General features: G+C 40.2%; 1 protein-coding gene across 3 annotated transcripts; it reads right to left on the bottom strand.

Annotated features, from left to right (window-relative positions):
* Positions 1-144: 144 nt before the first annotated feature.
* On the bottom strand, positions 145-13,500 carry prpf3 (PRP3 pre-mRNA processing factor 3 homolog (yeast)). Of its 3 annotated transcripts, none has more exons than XM_063487031.1 (17): positions 13,354-13,500; positions 12,777-12,930; positions 12,054-12,184; positions 11,472-11,639; positions 11,268-11,354; positions 10,876-11,162; positions 10,638-10,756; positions 10,349-10,536; positions 10,085-10,251; positions 9,895-9,977; positions 7,382-7,525; positions 7,191-7,290; positions 6,983-7,096; positions 6,748-6,866; positions 1,150-1,227; positions 1,001-1,056; positions 145-902 (listed from the first exon to the last, which is right to left on the bottom strand). In XM_063487031.1, the coding sequence occupies exons 2-17, from the start codon at positions 12,919-12,921 to the stop codon at positions 753-755; spliced, it is 2,136 nt and encodes a 711-aa protein (XP_063343101.1). In that variant the 5' UTR covers positions 12,922-12,930; positions 13,354-13,500; the 3' UTR covers positions 145-752. The 3 variants fall into 3 exon arrangements, with proteins under 3 accessions (XP_063343101.1, XP_063343103.1, XP_063343102.1); XM_063487033.1 differs by having other exon boundaries at positions 10,876-11,138; XM_063487032.1 differs by lacking the exon at positions 13,354-13,500 and adding an exon at positions 13,163-13,255.
* Positions 13,501-22,029: the final 8,529 nt, after the last annotated feature.

Here is a 22,029-nt window from a genome sequence, read left to right as displayed (position 1 = left end):
TGGGGGTAAAACACGCCCCCCTGTTTTACTTTATTAGGAGAGCAAAACTAGAGCTACAAGCACAAGTGCAAAAGAAAACAGTGCACTACCAAAACCTAATATATAGTTTATATATTAATAAAATAATTCAGTTACAGAAAATAGGGTGGAGGCGGCGCTTAAAGTTGGTTTATTTAAGATGGTCACTGTACAGAGAAATATAGCAACAACTGAGTCAAGGTCCTCCTTTTACCTAAACAAAAAAACAAAAAACAAAATAAACAAAACACAATGAGGCATTTTAAACTGTGAAATGTAAGTTTTCTCTAAATGTGTGGGGCGTCTCTTTATTGAAGTGCTTTAGTCAAAGCAGTTTTATTTTCATCAAACTTCAATCTTTACGTAACCTGACAGATTCTCGTCATCTCATCACATGTCTTATGTAATGATTTCCATAACATAATGCAATCTGCCAGACTGTATTCAATAATACAGGAAATATCTAACAGAAGAGTCTACTAGCCAAAAAGATGAACACTGATGCAGACCTACATACATACTGTTCCTACACACATCCTGATCGGTCACACATTCTCACAAAAATATCCACACAGGGTCACTGTTCCTTGTTTTCAATGTTCAAGTCTCTTGATATTGCCTCTTTCCCCTGCAGCAGACAGTCAGCAGTGAAGGCTGGCTAGCTGTGAGGCTGTTGATCTGGAGGTTTGTAGGAAGAGAGCCCTAACTGAAACTAGATACTCCGCTGACAAGTTTCAGTCGTCTGTGGTCTCCAACACACTCTGGCTCAGCGCTAGGTCCCAGTAGTGTTCAGTCCCGTGCTTCTTGAAGTGTTCTCTGGCCATGCTCTCTGTGGGGCACTGCTTGAACTTAATCTCTCCATAGCTACGCTCTTTAGCTGTTCCCTAAAGAACCAAAAGGAATCATTACACTTGAGCAACATCACAAAAAACAAATTGTAATTAAAAGTGAGTACACAACAGATGGTAAAATGTTCACTCACCTCCCAAATCAACCAACACTTGTTGTTCCTCTTCGTATCATCATCACCATCTGGATCTAATTAGGAATAAAAGGCAGAGATTTTCATCTCACTAAAATACTGTATATGCTTGCATTTGCATAAAGAATCAAAATTCAAAACAATCTCACCATCTCTCTTGCTGTTGTGTTCCTCCCATTTGATTCTGTGCATCATCAGCCTCTTGAACTTTTTCTGCGATTTGGGCCCTAAAAGGAGGGAGAAATGTAGACTTAGGCCCAATTCCAATCCAGTCCTCTTCTCATTCTATTCATTGTTTTGAGATGAAGGGTCTAATACATTAAAGTACTATTTTAAGCCAACTACTTGTAAGTCCCAAAGAGATTTGTCTCTCCTCCTGGGATTAAGCTGCGGATCCTTCATTTGTGGGGCAAACGCGTAAACCCCAACACTATGGAGCCACTCATTTCATGACAGTGTTAAAGTAAATAGCTGTTCTGGTAAATTTGTACATCACTTTATATATATTTCATGAAAGGGCTTCCTAATTTATTCATTGTTTTTATTTTTGTTGTGATGATGCACTGGCAAACTGTCCTTTGTACACCACCTCCCACCCTGTGTAAGCAGAGATAGGCCCTTACATTACTTTGACTTGGATACATCATTAAAATGCTGATAGTGAATAATAATAATTTTAAAAGAGATACGAATGTCAAAAATTAGGAGGATTTCAGAAACGCTGTTTTAAGCGCTAGGCACTTTTTTTAGTAAACTATGGATATGAATGCAAACTTAAGAGGTTGTGGACATGGACTAGCAAAATGCGTGTAGAAGAGGGTAAGAAGCAATATATAAAGAAAAACTTTATTGCTTGACTGACGTGTTTTTGACTTGTAGCTTCCATCATAAAACATTGCAGACAACTTTTTATGACCTTAACAATCTAACAGTTGTGGGTTGAAGATGACACGGCCAAACAGAAGGAAAAGAAGAAGCCACAGAGACAATTTATGGATGTAATGAAGGAGGACATGCAAAGGGTTGGTATGACAGAGGAGGACCCCTAGGACAGGGATAGAGGCAGATGATTTGGTGTGGAGACCCCAAAAGGGAGCAACCAAAAAGATGAGGAGGAGGAGAAGCACAAAGCATGCAGCTGTCTATCCCAAACCTTCATTATGAAATCCTTTAGCAGCCCCAAATGTAATACACCGAGTAGTGGACAGAACAGACCTTAAACTCTGACTGTGTTTATCCCATTGCTTTAATTTCTGAAGCAGTACCAGGAAAGAAATTTTGTAGAACCCAATTAATTGCCTTCTACATGCTTTCAGTAGTTTAGAACCAAAGGGAACAACTTCAAGAATTAAATGATTACATTCATACACTGGGCTCTCACTAACATTTCACACCCTAGCAGTTAGGCAAATTAGCAGTGGGGAAAAGCTTGTGATTAAGGGCTCACGAGCAGCTTTATAACAAAGGATCTACAGATTACTTTTAAAAAGAGCTTTGCAGAAACTTCAGATTCAGAATAGACAATTTTTAATTGCATTTCTGGTTCTCATTCTATATTCTAGCTGTAACATGCACATGCAAAAGTAGATGTCTGGAATGTCTGGAATAAATGTCTGGAAATTTGCATAGCTTAACAAATACAATTCTAGTCAAAAACCTTTTCATAAAAAGAAATACATATAGCTGTACAGTTTTTATGGAGACTGTTAGGGGTGGGCAGTATAAACGGTATATGGTAGAAACTATATAAATTTGGCCAACGGTAGAGATTTTGACTATACCCCTCTACCGCGATAGCGCATGTTGAGGGTGTCATCGAGCTGCACCTGTTTTGGTCGAAAGCATTGCAGCGGCTGCAAACAACATCATCTGCAAATTACTGCGCTTCCTCCACTTCCGTACCATTGATTCATTAATGCTGAATTCTTTCGCAGCTGCTCTATTCCCATGTTGTTGCAGTATGTTAATGACTAACCTCGTATTGTGGATGGATTATCTCAGTTGTTCTCCTGACTGAATTTTTGTCCGTTTATAGCATACTGCCATGCAATTGCATTTGTCCCTAACCACCAGAAACCCTCACGTTAACTTTTATCAAGTGGAAAAATGTTAGCGTTCATCCTTCAGCTTTACTGTGCTAATGTTAGCGAAGAATTTTTTTGACAACCTTGAAATACCACCACTAGAGGCAGCAGATAGAGATAGGTTAGAGGGACCCATATCTGCCACGGAGATAGACAAAGCAATTCGGAATATGAAGACAGGAAAAGCGCCGGGCCTTGATGGGTACCCAAATGAGTTTTATAAAACATTTGCTCCCAGACTGATACCCTTGCTTTGCAGAGTATTTAAGGAAGCTCTTGATAAAAAAGCTCTGCCCCAAACAATGTCACAGGCCTTGATCTCTGTACTCCTTAAGAAGAATAAGGACCCACTTAAATGTGAGTCATATCGCCCAGTAAGTTTACTTGGATGTGATTATAAAATACTGACCAAAGTACTGGCAGCTAGAATTGAGCTTGTTATAAGTAAGATAATACATCCTGATCAGACAGGGTTTGTTGCAGGTAGACAACTCTCCAGCAATCTCCGCCGTCTGTTCAATGTACTATATACTGCTGAAGATAACATTGTGCCAGAGGTTGTGATATCCATAGATGCCCACAAAGCCTTCGATAGAATAGAGTATTACTATCTATTTACGGCCCTCGAGAGATTCGGCTTTGGTCCAACATTTTGCTCGTGGATTAAAATAATTTATTCGAGCCCCCAGGCTGTGGTAAGAACAAATAATATCATATCTGAACCCTTCTCTCTATTCCGGGGAACGAGACAGGGGTGCCCTTTGTCACCCCTGCTCTTTGATGTGGCAATTGAACCCCTTGCGATAATGCTAAGACAGGCTGCTGAATTGGTAGGGATACAAAGGGGGACACAAAACCATAGGCTGTCCTTATATGCTGACGATCTCCTCCTTTTCCTGTCAAACCCTGCCATTAGTATCCCGGTGGCCCTTGGTATTGTCAAAGATTTTGGGAGGGTGTCGGGCTATAAAATTAATTTAGACAAAAGTGTTCTTTTCCCCATTAATAAACAGGCGAGGAAACTTTCTTTCCGGGCCTATCCCTTTGCAATACATAAGGATAAATTTACATATTTAGGTGTTGATGTAACTAGTAAATATAAAGATTTACTGGACAATAACTTTAAAGTAACACTGGACAAAGCAAAATTAGATATGGAAAGGTGGGCATCGCTCCCATTGTCATTAGCAGGGAAGATAAATTCTGTTAAAATGAATATAATGCCACGGTTCCTCTATTTGTTCCAGACGATACCAATTTTTATTCCTAAATCATTTTTTAAGGAATTGAACAAATGTACATCTGCCTTTATTTGGAAAAAAACAGTCCCCAGGATAAGAAGAGAGTTTCTTGAGAGACAGAAAGAAGAGGGAGGCCTGGCTCTGCCGAACTATATGCACTATTATTTTGCTGCTAATATACATAAGTTGTTATTTTGGGTCAGAGAGTTAGATGAGGATGAAACCCCAATATGGGTTCATATGGAAAGGTATGTCTCTAGCCCAGTGTCCCTGCGCTCCCTGGTCTGCGCTCCTCTACCCTTGAGCAAACATCTTTACACAAACAACCCGGTGGTATCTAATTCTTTGAAAATTTGGACTCAATTCAGATCACATTTTAAAAACAGAAACGCCCTCCTATCTGCGCCCATCTATGGAAATCACTTGTTTTCCCCAGCCCTCGGGGGAACAGCCTTTAGGGAATGGCATAGAGCTGGGGTGGAATGTGTCAAACATCTGTTTAAAAATGGTACTTTTATGTCTGCTGCTCAACTGGAAAAGGATTATGGAATCTCCTCCAAGACTAACTATTTTAGATATTTCCAGGTTCGGGACTTTGTGAAAAAGTCATTCAGCCCCTCCCTCGAGCTTCCACAAAGCGGATGGATAGACGAGCTGATGGACACAGATCCGACTGCTAAGGGGACAATCTCCACGCTATATGCAAATATTCAGAAGGTGGCTTCCCCCTCCCTGGACAATGTAAGAAGGAAATGGGAGGAAGAATTGGGGCTGGACATTTCAGAGGTTGACTGGGGAGGGGCAGTGGATCTAGTACACTCTGCTTCTGTATGTGTAAGACACGGATTGATACAGTTCAAGGTGTTACACAGACTCCACTGGTCAAGGGAGAAACTGGCAAGAATGTACCAGGGGGCCGATCCGACCTGCCCCAGATGTAAACAGGTGCCAGCCAACTTATGCCACATGTTCTGGTCTTGTTACAGGCTGAAAGACTTTTGGACTAACATCTTTAGAACATTCTCATTCATTTATAATAAAGATGTGGAACCAATGCCTCTGACAGCCATCTTTGGGGTGGCACCGAGGGAAACTCAACTAACAGCCTCTCAGAGGAAGGCAATAGCATTCACCTCATTGTTGGCTAGGAGACTGATTCTATTTAATTGGATAAAGGCAACACCGCCATCCCATAAACGCTGGGTGGAAGAGGTGATGGCACACCTCAAATTAGAGCATCTCAGATTTACGATACAGGGCAACACCAAGAAATTCTTTAAGGTCTGGCAGCCTTTCATTTCCTATTTTGAAAATGAGTTTCCGTCTACTCCATAACTGGCAACTTTTTACCCCCCCCCCCCCCCCCCTCTTTTTTTTTTTTTTTTTTTGTTTTTTTTTGTTTTTTTTTGGTCCTGTCTGGGTATAGTTTTGTCTTACATTGTGTTGTAGGACTTGAGTTCGAGTTTTTCTGTATGAATGATATGCTTTTTGGAAACTCAATAAAAACACTTTGATTATTATTATTGTGCTAATGTTATGCTAACGTAGCTGTTTTGCTAGCGATCACGTAGGACATCATTATATACCAGCAAGTCCGATTTCAGTAACCCTACAAAAGTCACTGCTGTTTACTTTTCTGTCTTCATTTATGTTGGAAGTGATAGCAGAGCTGTACGTTTTAATTTTTTTTATTAATCTCTCACTCAGAACATGGCATATCATATTTAGGTGAAAACTAGCGAGCTAACTTCCTGCTAACTTCTAACTCCGTTGAATTTAATAAATTCTGTTTTCATGCATGCCTGGATGTTAAACTTAATTGTTACACCTGATAAAGCAGCAACACTGATCATTTTATTAAAGATGAAAGAATTTAGACAGTTTTTAACTCTCAGTGATGCCGCAGTGTTCATTTGACTTTGGGACCTTTTTAAGTGTGCCGTATAGTGTGTAAAATACATTATACAGAAGAAAAGAATATATCGCGATATATATCGTTACCGCACATGCTTCAAATTATACCGCGATATGGATTTTAAGCCATATCGCCCAGCCCTAGAGACCGTTCATGAGAGCAAACCAATGCAGAACCAGACATGTATTTATAGATACAAAAATCTGTTCATTAAGGGCTAAGTGACACAGGCTTAGAACAGTTGGAGACTCACCAGCAGTTGCTGGGAGTCACAAGGGGGCACTGGTTACAAAAAGGTATACTGTGCTGCAGCAAAAACATTCTTGTGACTGCTTTGGTTACTAACAGGCTGCTGCAGTTGCCTGGAGTTTGCATGGAAGAAGCCAACTTGTCTGCAAATGCTTGCTAAACACTCTGTGAGGAATAGGGAAACTTGAAAATTGTTTATTACATTAAGGGTAATAAACAATAAAACATGTCTTGGCATCTGTCGGTGTCATCACTTACCTCCTTCCACCACAACAATGTTGACATCTTTGTGCAGAACAACTGTGCCTGTCAGGTATAGCTGGTTGGCATTGGCCTCCACTTTAAACTTCTTAGAAGGATTTTGCAGGTTTCGAATCCTGAGTAGGGAAGATGCTTAAATCAGTCACGCTTCCTAACAAACATACTTAGCATTATACATTTTACTATTAACTACTGTATTGTACTTAAGTGCTCGCTCCCTTTAAACACACACCTGTACACTGCGATGTGAACACCATTAGTGAGGTCTTCTTTTAACTTCTTGACCTTCTTCTCTTTTCTTTGCTCTGCTGTGAGCTTGCGAGCTGCATTGGCCTCCTCGTGGGCCCTGAAATGCAGAGGGCAATGTTAGACAAAACCTAAGGAAAGCCTCTACAAACATAAACAAAAGGATAAATATGGAAATTATCTGTGTTACTGACTTTTGCCTCTTGGCCATCTGCGCTCTAACATGTGCTTCTACTTTTGTGGGGTCCTGAACCGCCTCCGTCCCCAAGACTCTCATCAGGTTGGAGATCCGCACTGAAAATAATCAAAGCAAACATCAGTTGAATTCTGTTAAATCTTTCATTATAATAACTTTTTTTAATTGTGGTGATTTGTACATGCATACCTTTGGGCTCTGGTGGAGGCATCAGTCCTAGACGAACCTTCTCTTGCAGTTCTTTCTGTCCTTCCCTCCGTGTCTGCCGTCTAAGTTTCTTTTGTTCTTTCTTCGTCAAGTATACACCTAGAGTTACTGGCTTATCTGTGTCAACTAAAGGGGAAAAAAGAAAGGAATATATAACAGCTAGTGATACATAAACACCACTAAGATATTTGAAAGGGTGTGTGATTATGTTAAGAATTATTACTTTTTATTATTATTTAATTTATTATGTATTAATTTTTTTCAAGTAAGTTCTTAAAAAAATACAATGAAATAAAAAAACCTAAAAACCTACAGCAGATGAACAAACTGTCAAGAAGCGATTCATAAGGAATGAAAACAGGGATAGGCTGAAGTATGCCAAATTACACATGAACAAATCAGCGGCAACAGAACTTATGGCGTGATGAATCCAAATTTGAAATGACTAGGTCATATCAACATCTATATGCACAGAGAAGATCAGGGGAGAGGTGGTGTCCAATGTTCCCTCTAATTTTTCATGTGCCTGAGCGAACACACAAACTGCTTGAGCGGTCCCTTGGACCACTGTAAGCAACAGTAGACGTGTGCACTGTGGTCACACCAGCATCAAATCCATCCAAGTTACATGGAGTCATGTAACTCTCTGTCTGCAAAATACAGTATATAATGACCAATGCTGGGCAATTTAATTATATAGTTACTTCTTCAAAAAAAGTCACTGAGTTATGCAAACAACAAAGTTTTTTGCAGCTGTTTACCTAAAAATGCAGCCAAGGCGTTTTTTTAAATAAACATTTCAAACTATTTACAGAACAATCAGCTGTTCTGCATCAAATTTGATGCCACACAAATTATTTGTGCCACTCCAAAAAATAATTTCTGTCCACTATGAGATAAAGGAGAACAACAGCTGATACCTGCAGGCCTGACAACAGGAGATGTATCACTCCTGTAACACCTGTAACATTCAGCAGTTGCCTCATTGTTCTGACACACACAACAAAACTATTGACTACACTACACACTAACTACACAAGATTTGCGCTAAATGTTGCAAATCTCTCACATCTCAAAACACCACCGTCACTCCTAAAACTTCCCCCTTCCTAAACAATAAATGCCATGTTGCCATATCATTTTTTGATTGGTCGACATGGTACATTTTTCGACCAATAGGAAAGGGTGGGGTTTTTTGGCGTTGTTTTTGCTCACAGGCGGAGAGTGCTTTCGAGCGTTTTCTTTATAAAACGCAGTTTTTACCGTTTCTTCCTGCAGTAAATATAAACAACGACAGTATTCAGGAAGAAAACCAAACATTGCATATATTTTTATCATAACTCTGGTTTTACGTGGCCTATCAACACAATTTAAAAACTGGTATAAAGTCCACACTTTTTCCATCAATTGTTCCCTCTGTCCTGCTCACATCTCCAATGGTTGTACACGTTGTCATTAACGTGGCTTCACTCCACATCAGCCACGCCGCTTTGCTAGCTAAAAACACCGGTGTCGGCACATAAGGACGCTGTCATAGCCTGTCAACGACGTTGATTAGCTGCGTATATACGAATGTGAATCGCATTATTGGCTGGACTATGGGATAAAGTGGCATCGTTCTAATCCCATACGGGAGCAGCCAGTCACTCACTTACTAACACTGCAAAACAGAATTGTTAAAGTATTAATTTTAATTTCAATTCAGGTTAGATTTTTTTTTGTGCACAACGCAGATTTGCTGTGCGCAGAGACCGTGCCAGCAGTGCGCAATTGCGCACGTGCGCAGCTTAGAGGAAACATTGGTGGTGTCTACATCCATCTGTAAAACGCGGTGGAGGCTCTGTCATGGTTTGAAGCTGTATTTCAGTCTGTGGTGCTGGAAAGCTTTTCAAAACTGATGGAATTACGAACACAGAAAATTGCTGAGATTTTGATAGACTATGAATGTGCCATCTGGAAAGCATGTTACTGACAACAGCTTTATTTTTCAGCATGACAATGCTGACAAACACGCTGCCAATGCAGCAAAAGCTGGACAGAAAAAGACACAGTGGAACACCATCAGTCATGGACTGGACTCCCCAAAGCCCCATCCTCAACATTATCGGAGCAGTGTGGGATCATCTTGACAAGAGAGCAGAACAAAAGACAGCCAACATCCAAAGAAGAGCTTTGAATATCCTTCAAGAACCCTGGAAAACTTTTCCTGAAGACTAGTTGCAAGTTGCTCATACCACATATTGACCTTCAAGCCTATTAGAATTGTAAAGCCTCTGTTTAGCCCTAATATACTGTATTTGTATGTATGGTTGCACAAATTTCAATAACTCACTGTACCCATTTACCATTTTAATAGCTAAATATATTAATATTAATTAATTAAAATGAGTGGTGGCTCAAGACTTCTGCACATTACGGCATAAGGACATTTTTAACAGTTAATTTTGTAGGACAAAATCTGCTTAACTTACACATTTTACCTCCTATAGACTTACCTGGTGGGCTCATTTGGGCAGGATGTTCCACCAGGCTGGTCACACCAAACAGCTCAAACTCTTCAAATTTTGTGTCTGAATTTCTTAAAAAAAAAACAAAAAAAAAAAAAAAACATTATTATTTTTGCCATGTATTCCACACATTCCTGATAGCAAACTCAATGTTTAAGATCAAATTTTGATTTCTTACATGTCTATGTTGGAAGGCAGGATGAAAGAGTCCCACCACTCAATATTGGGAACCTGTCCCTCTCCAATCTCTTTTTTAGGAGCAATCAGTGCTAGCTTGGTTGAAGCCTGGATTCCTGTCTTCTTTGCTGCCTGGGCAATCTCATTCTGCAACCTTTCCAACTGGGCCTGGTCCATGCAAGAGAGACAAGAGACATATGATGACTTTCTTTTTCTTAAATTCTAAATATTCTCTTTCAAACAACTGGGACAGGGTTGTATCAACCTTAGTTCTAATTCTCTGAGCAATCTTCTCAAAGCGTCCCTGGTCATGGAATTTGAAAGTCCTGCGTGCACGCTGAGCTGGAGGAACAGGCACACGCTGGTCGAAGTAGGATGTGGACTCCAAGTCATCTCCAGGCTTCTCCTTCAGCTGCTGGCGGAACTGCTCTCTCTTTACTGCTCGAATGTTAGCTACACAGGGAAAGAAAAATGTTTTGTGGAATATCAAAACAAAGAAAACACATTGTGTATGTTTGTGTACAAATACTGGATCAGTGTATCCATGTATGTACCTTTGAGCGTAGGCATGCGGTGTGTGAGTTCAACCTCTTTGCCACTGGCATCTACAGTTCTTCCCTTCTCATCCAGGATAAGAGGTGTCGGTTTGTTCACCTCCTTGGGTTCTACTTTGCTGTAGTTACACATAAAGAGAAAGCAGTTCAATGTCAATTGAGCACAAAGACATCACCTACTTTTTTCATGTCTTGTGCACATTTTAAAATCTTATATTTATAGTCTGACATCACTTACGGTGGAGCAATCCCCATGGCATGTAGATTAGCTAGTGCCACAAAGTTTTGTGGCCCAGTGTTCCCCAAAGCTCCGAGGATGCCAGGTTTCATAGCTAACTGGGACTGAATGCGAGCCTGTAGTTCAGCGGCTTTACGGGCCTTCTCAATTGCATCATTCATGAAGCTGGCAGCCTGGTAGGGAGCGATGGATGACCCACCACCAGCTGCTGCAGCACCAGCAGTGCCAAGAAGTCGAGAGAGTGGAGGGCTATCCAGCTGTGACTGTGGAGTAGGAACAGGCAACCGCTAGAGTCAGAAAGAAATTAGAAAGGTTTTAAATAGAATTTAAAACCTGAAAAGACTGCAGTTCTTTATTCAGCATGTATTTTTATGGTAAAGAAATCTCATTACTGTTGTAGCAGGAGCTGGAGCAGTAAAGCTTAGTTGTTTCTTCCTTTCTTCGATCTGTTTTGTGGCTGCTTCCATCATTTGTTTGATCTATTAGGACAGCAAAAGGATTCAGAGGTGACTGACGAAGAAAATAAACCGACTATACTTACATATACACATATATATATATATTGTCTACTGTCTATTGCACCAAGTATCATGTACCTGTATTTTGGTGAGCATGCCGGGGCTCTCTGATGGAGGTCCTGGTATCACCTCAGGTTGCTCCACCTCCTCAAAACGGGGGACTCGTTTCCTCTTTGCCGTTGTGCCATCTGTTGGCTCGGGAGTTTCTCGCACTGCGCCTGTGTCAGCCTCTTCACCAAACACATCCTGAGTACAGCCGGCAAACACACAAACACCAATAAAAATAAAAAATAAATATCTTATGCAGCAATTAAAGTTTAAGTAAGAATAATCAGCATTGTATCAGTGCAGTCCATGTAAAACTAAAGTTAAGTGCCATCTGAGTGAAACCTCAATTAAGCTTAATGCAGGAGTAAAGGAAGTGTAAGGGGATATTTACATTGAGGTTTAAGTTAATCAAACTGAGGCTTAACACAATCAGTCTAATCACTGCAGGCATTGAATGCAATGTATTTATTTTTCTTTAAACGGGTCACTTTTGCATGTGAGCGTGTTAATATAGTCTGTTTTCTTGTCAGAAAACTCCCCACCTTCAGATCTAGTTATTCAGTTATATAATGATAATATAAAGCATGAACATTTGCTATGATGTTAGGCTACCTTAAGTTCTCTCTTCCGGTTTTTTTCTCCAGATCCTTTGTTCCCACGTGTGCTGCGGCTCTCCTCGAGGGCTTCAAAAAGTCGCTCTACAAAGCCTCCAGCAGAGTCATCGAGAAAAGGACGCAGCTGGTCTGAGGACGATAAATATGAAATAATTAACACTCTGAAAAGAAAATAATGTTACCACAGAATGGCTTAAATACCCACATAAAAATATACACTATGAAAACCCAATACTGACATTTAAACTACAGCACCTGGAGAAGTCACAGTCTAACAGACCGAGCAATTATTTCCCAGACAGATGAAATAAATAAATAAACAACCAAACAAATAAAAGCAATAGGCAGCTTTCTTTGTACTCACAATCTTTCATTTGAATGAACAAATGACTGGAGTATTTTAACTGGACAGCAAATCTATTACCTTTGCAAACAAGCCCTGCTGATAGCTACATCACAGATCCTCACACCATCATTTTGTGGGCTGGCTGTCTGCACTATGTTAAGAACCCACAGCTTGGTAGTCATGCCAAATACTCCTAAGAAGGCCAGATAGGTTTTCAGACTGCTGTTGGACTCGTTTCTCTTCAATGATGGGTGCATTTTGTAACCCGGTAAAACAAATCACCCTGGGATATACCTCTGATGTCAGAGGCACTTTTGGCTGAACTGAATCGTCACCAGATCTCTAAGTACATAAGAGATATTTCTCCGAACTTACCTATGGTCTTCCTTTTGTCTAGTCCCTTTCCCACACAGTGCAATGCTGCAGTCACCACAGTGGGCTCCGAGAAACCCAGCACCTTCTTCACAGTGCGTTCCACCCATGGCCTCAACTCCTCCACCTCCCGCTTTGGAAGAGACATCCTCCAATCCTGCAGAACATCAAATACTTATGTCATGGATTATCGCTACTGAGCATGGTTATCACTTAAATATCTTCGTGACCTGGCCTTGATTAGTCATATATCACACAAATGTGATAGTCCCAAACATGAACTCCAAAACCCGCCGTCCTTTATCCACTTAGCTACAGCTGCTCTGACACAGACGTTCACCAGTTTCCAACTAATAAAAACTCCCACATAAACAGTCAGTCACTCTGACCTTGCCGCACTTCGTTAGTTGATGAGTGTTAAGTCAGACTGATTAAATTAAAGCGCCAGCCCGTAGCAACATACATTGCTAAATCAATCACATCCGCCAAACCTCCCTGGTTAGATGCTAACTAACGTTAGCACACTGCTGTACGCGAGCTACCATCACCGGGGAATAACTACTTCATGAGGCTTACAAACCTTAGATTACTCTTCTATCGTAGTCAGCCCGTTTAAGCCGTGGAGGTCAAATAAAAACGATGAAGACTTAGACGCGTAAAACACTCAACGTGCGAAGTTTTCTGCAAAACTTTCTGTTTGGTCGCGCGTCCGCACGACGTTTCTGTTTCAAGCCCCGGAACAGGAAATGGATGCAGCTTCTTCTTCTTCGTGGAGTTTTTCGCAGAGTCGTTTCGTTTCAAGTGTGCGGTGTTTCCACCTATCTGCACATGTATGGAAATAGCCATGTTCTCCACAAGGTAAAACGTATTTCTCCCAAACAGTTTTGAAAATCTGAGGATTAAGGGAATTTATTTATCCGTGAAAGGTTGTTCTTGACCACGTTAACGTTGTGTCATTATAGCATTATGCCCATAGCTCAGGGTTTTTCTAGGAATTAAAACTGTCCTGTGGGTGTGACTATGCACAATGCGTTTTATCACAGTCCTGACATGTTCGCTTTCAAGCCCATTTTCCTTCAACTAACCTTACACAAGCCCCAACCAGTTTTTATTTTCACCAGCGAAAACACATTAATGAATCTGCCTATTTAGCTTGGGTCATATTAAAAGAGAGAGCCATGGCAGTCTTTGGGTCCTGGATTTACATTTATGGGAAAATTCTCCAACAGCACAAACTGATGGTAGAAGTAAAATGTATATAGAAAAAGTTCTTACACTTTTTTTTTTTTTTTTTTTTTTTTAGCAGATTTGTCTGGTGATACACGCAGTCTTTTGTCCATTTAAATCAAACTAAGCTAACTGACTTTCAAGTTGTTGGCATCATGTAATTGCAGAGCAATATATTTATAGAAACTCTAGCTGAACATTAGGTGTAATAGAAATAATTAGGTACTGAAATAATGGGGTTATGGTTAGGTTCACTTCTACGCATCTAGTTTACATATTCAAATGGAAGTCTTATAACAAAGTAGTTGTAAAGTCTAAATGTGTGTGAGATGCCAGCTTTAGAAGGTTATGTCTTCTAGTTTCTGAGACTATGCTTCTTTATTTTGCTGGTAAAATTCAGCATAAGCATACCACTAAGTGGATCAGCAGTGACTTGGTGGTAGTTAAGGGTTTAAATCTTTCCCCCGGCAACTTCAAATACCAAAACTAGTTAAAGCTGGATTAAAACTAATGTTTTACATTCTGGGAACTGAGAGAGTGATCTGAATTGCAAATAAAAATCCAAATTGAAAAAATAGCTGAAGAAGAGCTTTGGCAGAGAGTATTCACATACTTCTCCTTTACAAGGTTCATGACAGGGTTTTGTCTTCATGTTAAAAGTGCAGTGTTTCTATGAATTTCACAGAACTCAAACTAGTCATAAATATTGCCTAATTATTAACCGCAGCTCAGTCATGAACCCAGTCCCCTGGTAAAAACATGAGATTATCAGATGATCTCCATTTCCTTCCCCTGAATGCCCGCCTTCTGACTTTTTCCCTTCCCTTTGCATGATGTGGGTCAACTGCGTGCACTTATAGTAGTGTGAGCATGAATCAGTTGCAGAGAGCCCGAGGCTATACCAGGCTGCCAAATGACTCGCTCGCTCTACAGCAAGCCACATCCATGCTTTCGCTCACAGTGCTAATGCTACGTGCAACCATCAGGAAGAGGTGCATACACAGCATGCTTTAGTTACAACACATGCTCTTTCTCTATCACCAAAATGTCAGCTAGTCATTACGGGTGCATTCATTTACTCCTACCGAACAGCACACCTCCATCGTCATCATCTGCCGATTCATCACCCATGTACTTAATATTTAGGTCCATGTTTACAAGCACACTACAACCCAAGTTGTGTGAATATGGAAGGAAATCTGGTAGTGTAAAGGAAGCCTCTAATTAGGACCACAGAATAATACATGGAAATCTGAGGCACTTTGATTACATGCTTTTTCCACCACAACAAACGCCTTTTGTTGTTTTCACTTTGAAGCCATTTTTCTCTGTGACCTCGAGGAAAATCAGAATGTCATATATTTAGTTTTCCCAAAAACAAGGTCTTACTGATCACTTATTTTTGTTATTGAGTGTGGTAAATTATTCTTTGTTTAAATTGTTGAACGCAAGTTGCAATGCAATGTTTTGATCTGAAACAGTCTAATGATTTGTATATTAGCTGAATTGCAGAAAAACATTCAGCAACTATTTCAATTGAAAATTAAATGTATTTTACCATAATTTAAGCAAAATAGTTTAACACATGAGCCAAGGTGTGAAAACGGGTGTGGGACACATTGGAGAGACCAAACAGCCACTTCACAAGCGCATGGCACAACATACATACAACATACGGGACAAGACTCAGCAGTCCATCTGCATCTAAAGGTCAAAGGTCACTCTTTCGAGGATGCCAATGTTCACATTTTGGACAGAGAAGACAGATGGTTTGAAAGAGGAGTGAAAAAAGCTATTTATGTCCCCTGTGAGCAACCATCTTTGAACAGAGGCCTTGGCTTACGACACCAACTGTCTGCCATCTATAATCCAGTTTTGAGATCCCTTCCAGACGCCTTAACGACCACTCACATCCTGGGCCATCTGACCTCAGGAAATCACATGATAGGGTGGGGTCAGGTTTCACAAGGAGCTCACCCGAAACCCTGGCTGATTGTGTCCCACACCCGTTTTCACACCTTGGCTCATGTGATTAGGTAGAGGATCATCAGGGGGTCCTTTTGTCCCTCTTTGGTGGGACACTCCCACAGGGTTTAAATCTGGGACTCTCCACCATTTGACCCTAGAACTGAAGAAGCTTCTCGGATGAGAGGTGAAACGTCTTCAAGCAACTTAAAGAAGTCCAGACGCTTTTCTTTCCAAGCTCCTTAGACTAAGATGTTCACTGATATATTGCCCAAGAATAACTGCTGTTGGCAAGATTGACCTTGTTGGCTGTCAGTTATGTAATGACATTTGCAAGTAGCAGTGACTATTGTTCCATTGTATGTGTTGTACAAATGTGGCTGCCTCTGGAGCTGAAAACTGATGCCAGCATGGAAGTGCCAAAAACTGCACTAGTGGCCACTTTAGGCCCGCTCCAACAAGGAGTTAATCCCGAGGGATGTTTTGGCCCTTTTCTAATAATATCTATCAGGCAACTATCCTATAGAGCCACCTGGATACTGGAGTTAGGTTCATGGACTCTTTGACTGACACAGGCAGCTGAACCTGATAGGCAGAGGCAATGCTTTCGACCAGGCATGCCAGGCCAAACAAACTTCAAACTACAGCAGTTGCAATGAGCAAAGTTTGCCGAGACACTAGGAGAGGCCTGACCTCGCTAAGGGGGAACCAGACAAGTGTTTCAAATTCTTTTTAAACAAACCTAAAGACAAAAAAGAAAGTCATTCAATAAAAATGAAGTTGTCCCTTAAGGAGTGACAAAATAGAAAGTAAATGATGTTTATATATAAAGTGCTAGCAATATAAAACTATGGTAGAATACATAAAAATAAAAAAGACGATAAAAATATAATTAATAATAGAATTTCAACAGAAAGCGTGGTTAAACAGAGAAGCATTCAGTTGTCAAAGAGTCAGCTAAATGTACAGTAGGGAAAATTTGATTCTCCTGCTGCATTTGTACATTTTGCTGAGTTACAAAAAAATGCATGGTCGCTAATTTTTATGGTAATTTTCATCTTAATATAGGGGGACAGAATATCAACCAAAAATCCAGAAAAACACATCACATAAAAGTTATGCATTGATTTGCATGCCATTGACTGAAATAAGTGCCACTCAGAATTCTGCCTCCCACAAATTGCCTGCGTGTCCATGTGGCACACAAATTACATTCAGTCTATTACAGATACTCCTGAACTTAACTCACTATGTTCAGAAAGCACACCTCCTCACAGAATCAATTTCTTTCTTTCCAACTTTGGCTACCAGTACCAAAAAAAGCTGTCAAATGACATCAAGGACAAGATTGTAGATCTACACAAGACCATCAGCAAGAAGCTTGTTGAGAAGGTGACAAATGTTGGTGTAATTATTCAGAAATTGAATAAATATAAATGGACCACAGTCACCTACAACGCAATTGGTAAAACAATACACTATGCCCAAGAAGGCACATGTGCAGACCCATCTTTGCCACTGAACATCTAAATGACCTAGTATGACCCAGGGGACACCATCCCCACAGTCAAGCATGGAGGGAGAAACATTATGCTATAGGGCTGTTTTTCTACTAAGTGTACAGGACAACTTCACGACATTGTGGGGCCATGTGCAATCAAATCTTGGATGAGAACCTCCTTCCCTCCGCCAGAACACTGAACATAGGTTATGGATGGGTCTTCTATCATTACAGTGACCTAAAAGGGACCTAAAACATACCACCGAGACAATAGCGGAGTGGCTAAAGAAGAAGCATATTAACGTAATTTTGTAGCCTAACCAGCCTCCAGACCTCAGTTCTTGAGAAAATATGAGGAGGGAGCTGAAGGTTCAAGTTGCCAAGTGGCAGCCAAGAAACCTAAAGGATTTAGAGTTTCTTTAAAGAGGAATGGGCCAAAATCCCTCCTGAGATGTGTGCAAACCTGGTGACCAATTACAAAAAATATCTTCCCACTGTGCTTGCCAACAGTTGTTTCTCCACCAAGCACTAACACATTTTTTGCTTGGGGATCAAATGCTTAGTTCACTCAGTGACATGCAAATCAATTTATAACTTTTATGTAATGTGTTTTGTTTTGTTTTTTTTTACTGGATTTTTGATTGATATTCTCTCTGTCCATTTACATAAAACTTCCACAAAAATTAGAGACTGTTAATTTCTTTGTAAGTGAGCAAACCTTCAAATTCAGCAGATGATCAAATAATTATTTTCCCCACTGCCACTTCCCCACACTCCCCACTTCCCCACAAAGTAAAAACTTTATTTATATAGCACCTTTAAAGATATTGATTACAAAGTGCTGAACAAAAGAAAACAAAAAACATCAGACATTAGTACATCAAAATAGTTAATTAAAAGCAATTGTAAAAGATTTTTAGTTGCTTTTAAAAAAGCTGAACAGAGTTTGCAGACCTAAAACTAAAGGGGAGAAAGTTCCAGAGTCCTGGTGCTACAACTGAGAGAAGGCTCTGTCACCTTTAGTTTTTACCCTTGCATGTGGCACAGCAGGCCTCAGTCATATGACCTCAGGGATCTGCTAAGGACACACAGATGTAAAAGTTCTTAGATGTATGCTTGTGCTTGACCATTCAGAGCCCTATAAGTGAGAACCAAAATCTTGACATGTATTCTCGAGTCAATGGGATGCCAATGGAGCTGGGAGAGTAGCAGTGTGCCATGAGAAAACTTTGGTGATTTGTTCAGAAGTCTGGCAGCATTCTGTACATTCTGCAAACAGTCCAATGATGCTTTGTGTAGGCTGGTCAATAACGAGTTACACTAATATATACACTATGTACACACAGATATACACTAAATAACTGGTGATGATTTACACTAATCCAATCTCGAAGAAACAAAAGCATGAATAACAGTTTCCAATCTAAATTGGATCTAAATTTGCCCAGAGGTTCCTGATGGAAGGCTTGGAATAGTCTAATCAACTAAGAGTCTAATGCACTAAGAGTTTCCTAGAGTTATGTACTTTTGTGGAGCACAAACAAGAATTTCATTTTTTTCCTTATTAAGTTAAGAAACAATTTTATCCATCCAGCTTTTTACACAGTGTAAGACATGCAGTTTCGAACGTCATGAGGCTTAAAAAAGATATAAAACTGAATATTACCTCTGTAGCAGTGATATGAGAGGTCTTTAAAAGTGCTCAAAATGTGCTGAAGAGGGAGCATGTAAACCTAAAATAATACAGGCCCCAAAACAGAACCCTGAGGTACACCAAAATGAAGATGACTTAAGGAAGACCTATAATTTGAAGCAGGCACGCAGAAAGAACGATCAGAAAGATATGAAGGCAGTGTAAGGCAGATCCCAACACACTGGTCCAATACCTCAACCTGTCAAGCAAGATCTGGTGATCAACTGTATCAAAGACTAAAGTCGGGTCCAACATAAGGAGGACAAAACAATTCCTGTGGCACTTTGCGCCAAAACATCATTAGATAGTCTAAGAAGAGCTGTCTCAGTTAATTGTCTCTCACAGAACCCAGGTGGAAATCTATCAAGAATGCTGTCTATCATAACTTAGTCTGGGGTGAGTAACAGAATTCTTAAAGTAACCCAGAACTTGACCAGAGGCCAGAGAGGAATTTACTATAGCCTGTATGCGACTAACTAAGAAACAAATAATAAGTTCTGAACCCGTGACTTAAATATGTGAGGAACAATGTGTTTAAGACAAAGCTGAGATAAATTGTCTGGAGATATCCATTCAGTGATAGAGGAGGAAAAAAAAGCAGGACAGTGGGGAGTGAAGCACATAATTACAGTTAAATATAATGCTAAATAACTGAATGTTGTACATCTAGCCTCAACTGTGGGTTAGAGGCATTTGAATAATGTCTTTAATAAAATTACCTGATACATAATATGGTTTGCTGGGTGATAGAGATCAACATCCAAGACATCTGCGCTTCAGTTCTGGTGAGGGAAATTGTAGTATGTTGTTAGTCTGTTGATTAACACTAATGAGTCTATATTTGTGTCTGTGCCATGCACGTGTACAGTTTATGAATCAGCTTGCTATTGACGCTTCGTCATCTCATTCGCATATGGTCATGTCTTGCTCAAAAAACAATAGCAACATGTCAGCAGCCAAAAAGCTAGTTGAAGCTTCAAAATGCATACTCCAAAACCAGTGGGTGACATCTGAATGTTCAAGGATAGTCTGATGAAGCTAGATGAGCTAAAAGACTCCAAAAGTATTGAGGTTTTTTGTAATTATGGTACCTTCTCTGATAGGAAAGGGTCCAAAAAGGAATTAAAAGTTAGTGTTCACCCATACACACAAAACATCTGCATCAGCTGTCAGCTAAATTCTAAAGATTGGTATTAGTACTGGCCCTAATATCACATTTTTGTATGTTGTTATTGTTTTGTTTTGTTTCTCCAAAGGATGAACTAATTATTCAAGAAAATAATCAGTAAATGAACAATGACAACAACTGTTTGTGGAAGCCATAGTGAGACAAATAAACAAAATCTAAACATAACTCCAAATAGTATGTTTCAAAAAAAGAGAAGAGAAATACAGGAAATAATCAAATTTAAAAAGGTTCTGGTATTTTTTTCCCTCCATAAATGGCTGAAATTGTTGGGCTTCACTTTCTCGCTGATCAGCCTAAAAGTAGTACATGAGTTGCTAAATGCCAGATTTACATATAAAGCTCTTCTCTCAGTTTTAACTCTGATTTTGGCTAAAAACAAAACAAAAAAACCCAACATGGGTAATTATTTTCATTAAATTTACAATAATGCTACCATAATCTGTGGGTAATCAAATGATTAGCCTGACAGTAAACACCACACACACCACTGTCTCTCACATTTACCCACTCTGCTATGACCACCCGTGGCCAACCTGAATCCCTCCCATGTGCCGTCTGCCCTGCACACCCCACAGCCCACAGCCCCCACCCCCCATTCCCTCTCTCCAGCCAGCTCTATTATGTAATGACACCTCAGCACATAATATGACAATACCACAGATATTTCTATACAAGTGCACACAGGAAAAACAAAAACGCACACAGCATCACATGCGCACACGCATGCCCTTACCCCACACTGGCAAACACAGTGATTTCAATTTGCCTGTGCAGCTAAAACAAGAGTAATGCATCATGGGGGCATGCGATGGGAGCTGTATGAATTAATCTATTATATTACTGGAATGTCAGGCATTTAGTTTGTAATCCTAGTCCGGTATCTGCAAAGCTTTTATTGCTGAATCTTAAGTGTTTCCTTTCAGTCTTAACAGCCCCCAGAGTGATATCAGCTATTAATGTATATTATTGCTTTCCTCCAAAAATTAACTACAGAGCAAAGTTTATGACTTTAGTTAAGTTATCCCCCCTGTTCTCACACAAAGCTTTTTGATTCATCAACTGTATGGTTATGGTATATTTTATCATGCTGACCCAGTTTTATTTCATTGTGTCTGACAGGGGTTGTAAATCATCTTGGAAGATACTCTCTCAGGGGTCTCAGCTGTCTTCACTTCGAGCATACGCTGCTAGGATTTCAGTTTATGTGCAGGTGCTTCATTCTAACTCGAAAGGAGTAAGCTTTAATCTCTCACTTTTGTCTCATTTATAGCCCTCTTTGCTTGCCATCTGTGTCTTTCTTTTCCCCCTCATGAGTATACTGAACCTGGTGATTCCCTTTCACTCAGTGTACTTGAATAATTAAGCAGCCGTGTGGGATGGTGTCATCGCGAGCAGACTCCCGAGAACACATTCAGGCCAGAGAAACTGATGAGGATGTTATTTGCCTGTAGCTGAACCGTGTCCCAAATATCACACACACACACACACACAATGTCATGATGAGACACACGTGCGCCCTTGAAAATTTAGTCCTGGTGTCTCTGTCTTTACCTTGTTCCCTGTTTGTAACATCACAGAGATGGAGACCACAGATGGCGCGCAGAGCAACCCCTTCAACCTGGCACACCAAGCGCCTGTCACCGCTGTTATCTCCAGCGAGGCAGGGACTTCGAAATGTCTC

The sequence above is a fragment of the Pelmatolapia mariae genome, linkage group LG10_11, assembly GCF_036321145.2.
Source record: "Pelmatolapia mariae isolate MD_Pm_ZW linkage group LG10_11, Pm_UMD_F_2, whole genome shotgun sequence".
Lineage (NCBI taxonomy): Eukaryota > Metazoa > Chordata > Actinopteri > Cichliformes > Cichlidae > Pelmatolapia > Pelmatolapia mariae.
This window is presented reverse-complemented; position numbering and strand designations above follow the sequence as displayed.

Excerpts from the sequence above, each read along its gene's own strand:
- prpf3 (XM_063487031.1), bottom strand. The coding sequence starts at position 12,921 with ATGTCTCTTCCAAAGCGGGAGGTGGAGGAGTTGAGGCCATGGGTGGAA. Across the intron at positions 10,757-10,875 it reads GCCATGGGGATTGCTCCACC|CAAAGTAGAACCCAAGGAGG; the intron begins GTAAGTGATGTC and ends GTGTAACTACAG. Across the intron at positions 7,526-9,894 it reads TGCCCAAATGAGCCCACCAG|TTGACACAGATAAGCCAGTA; the intron begins GTAAGTCTATAG and ends TTTCCCCTTTAG.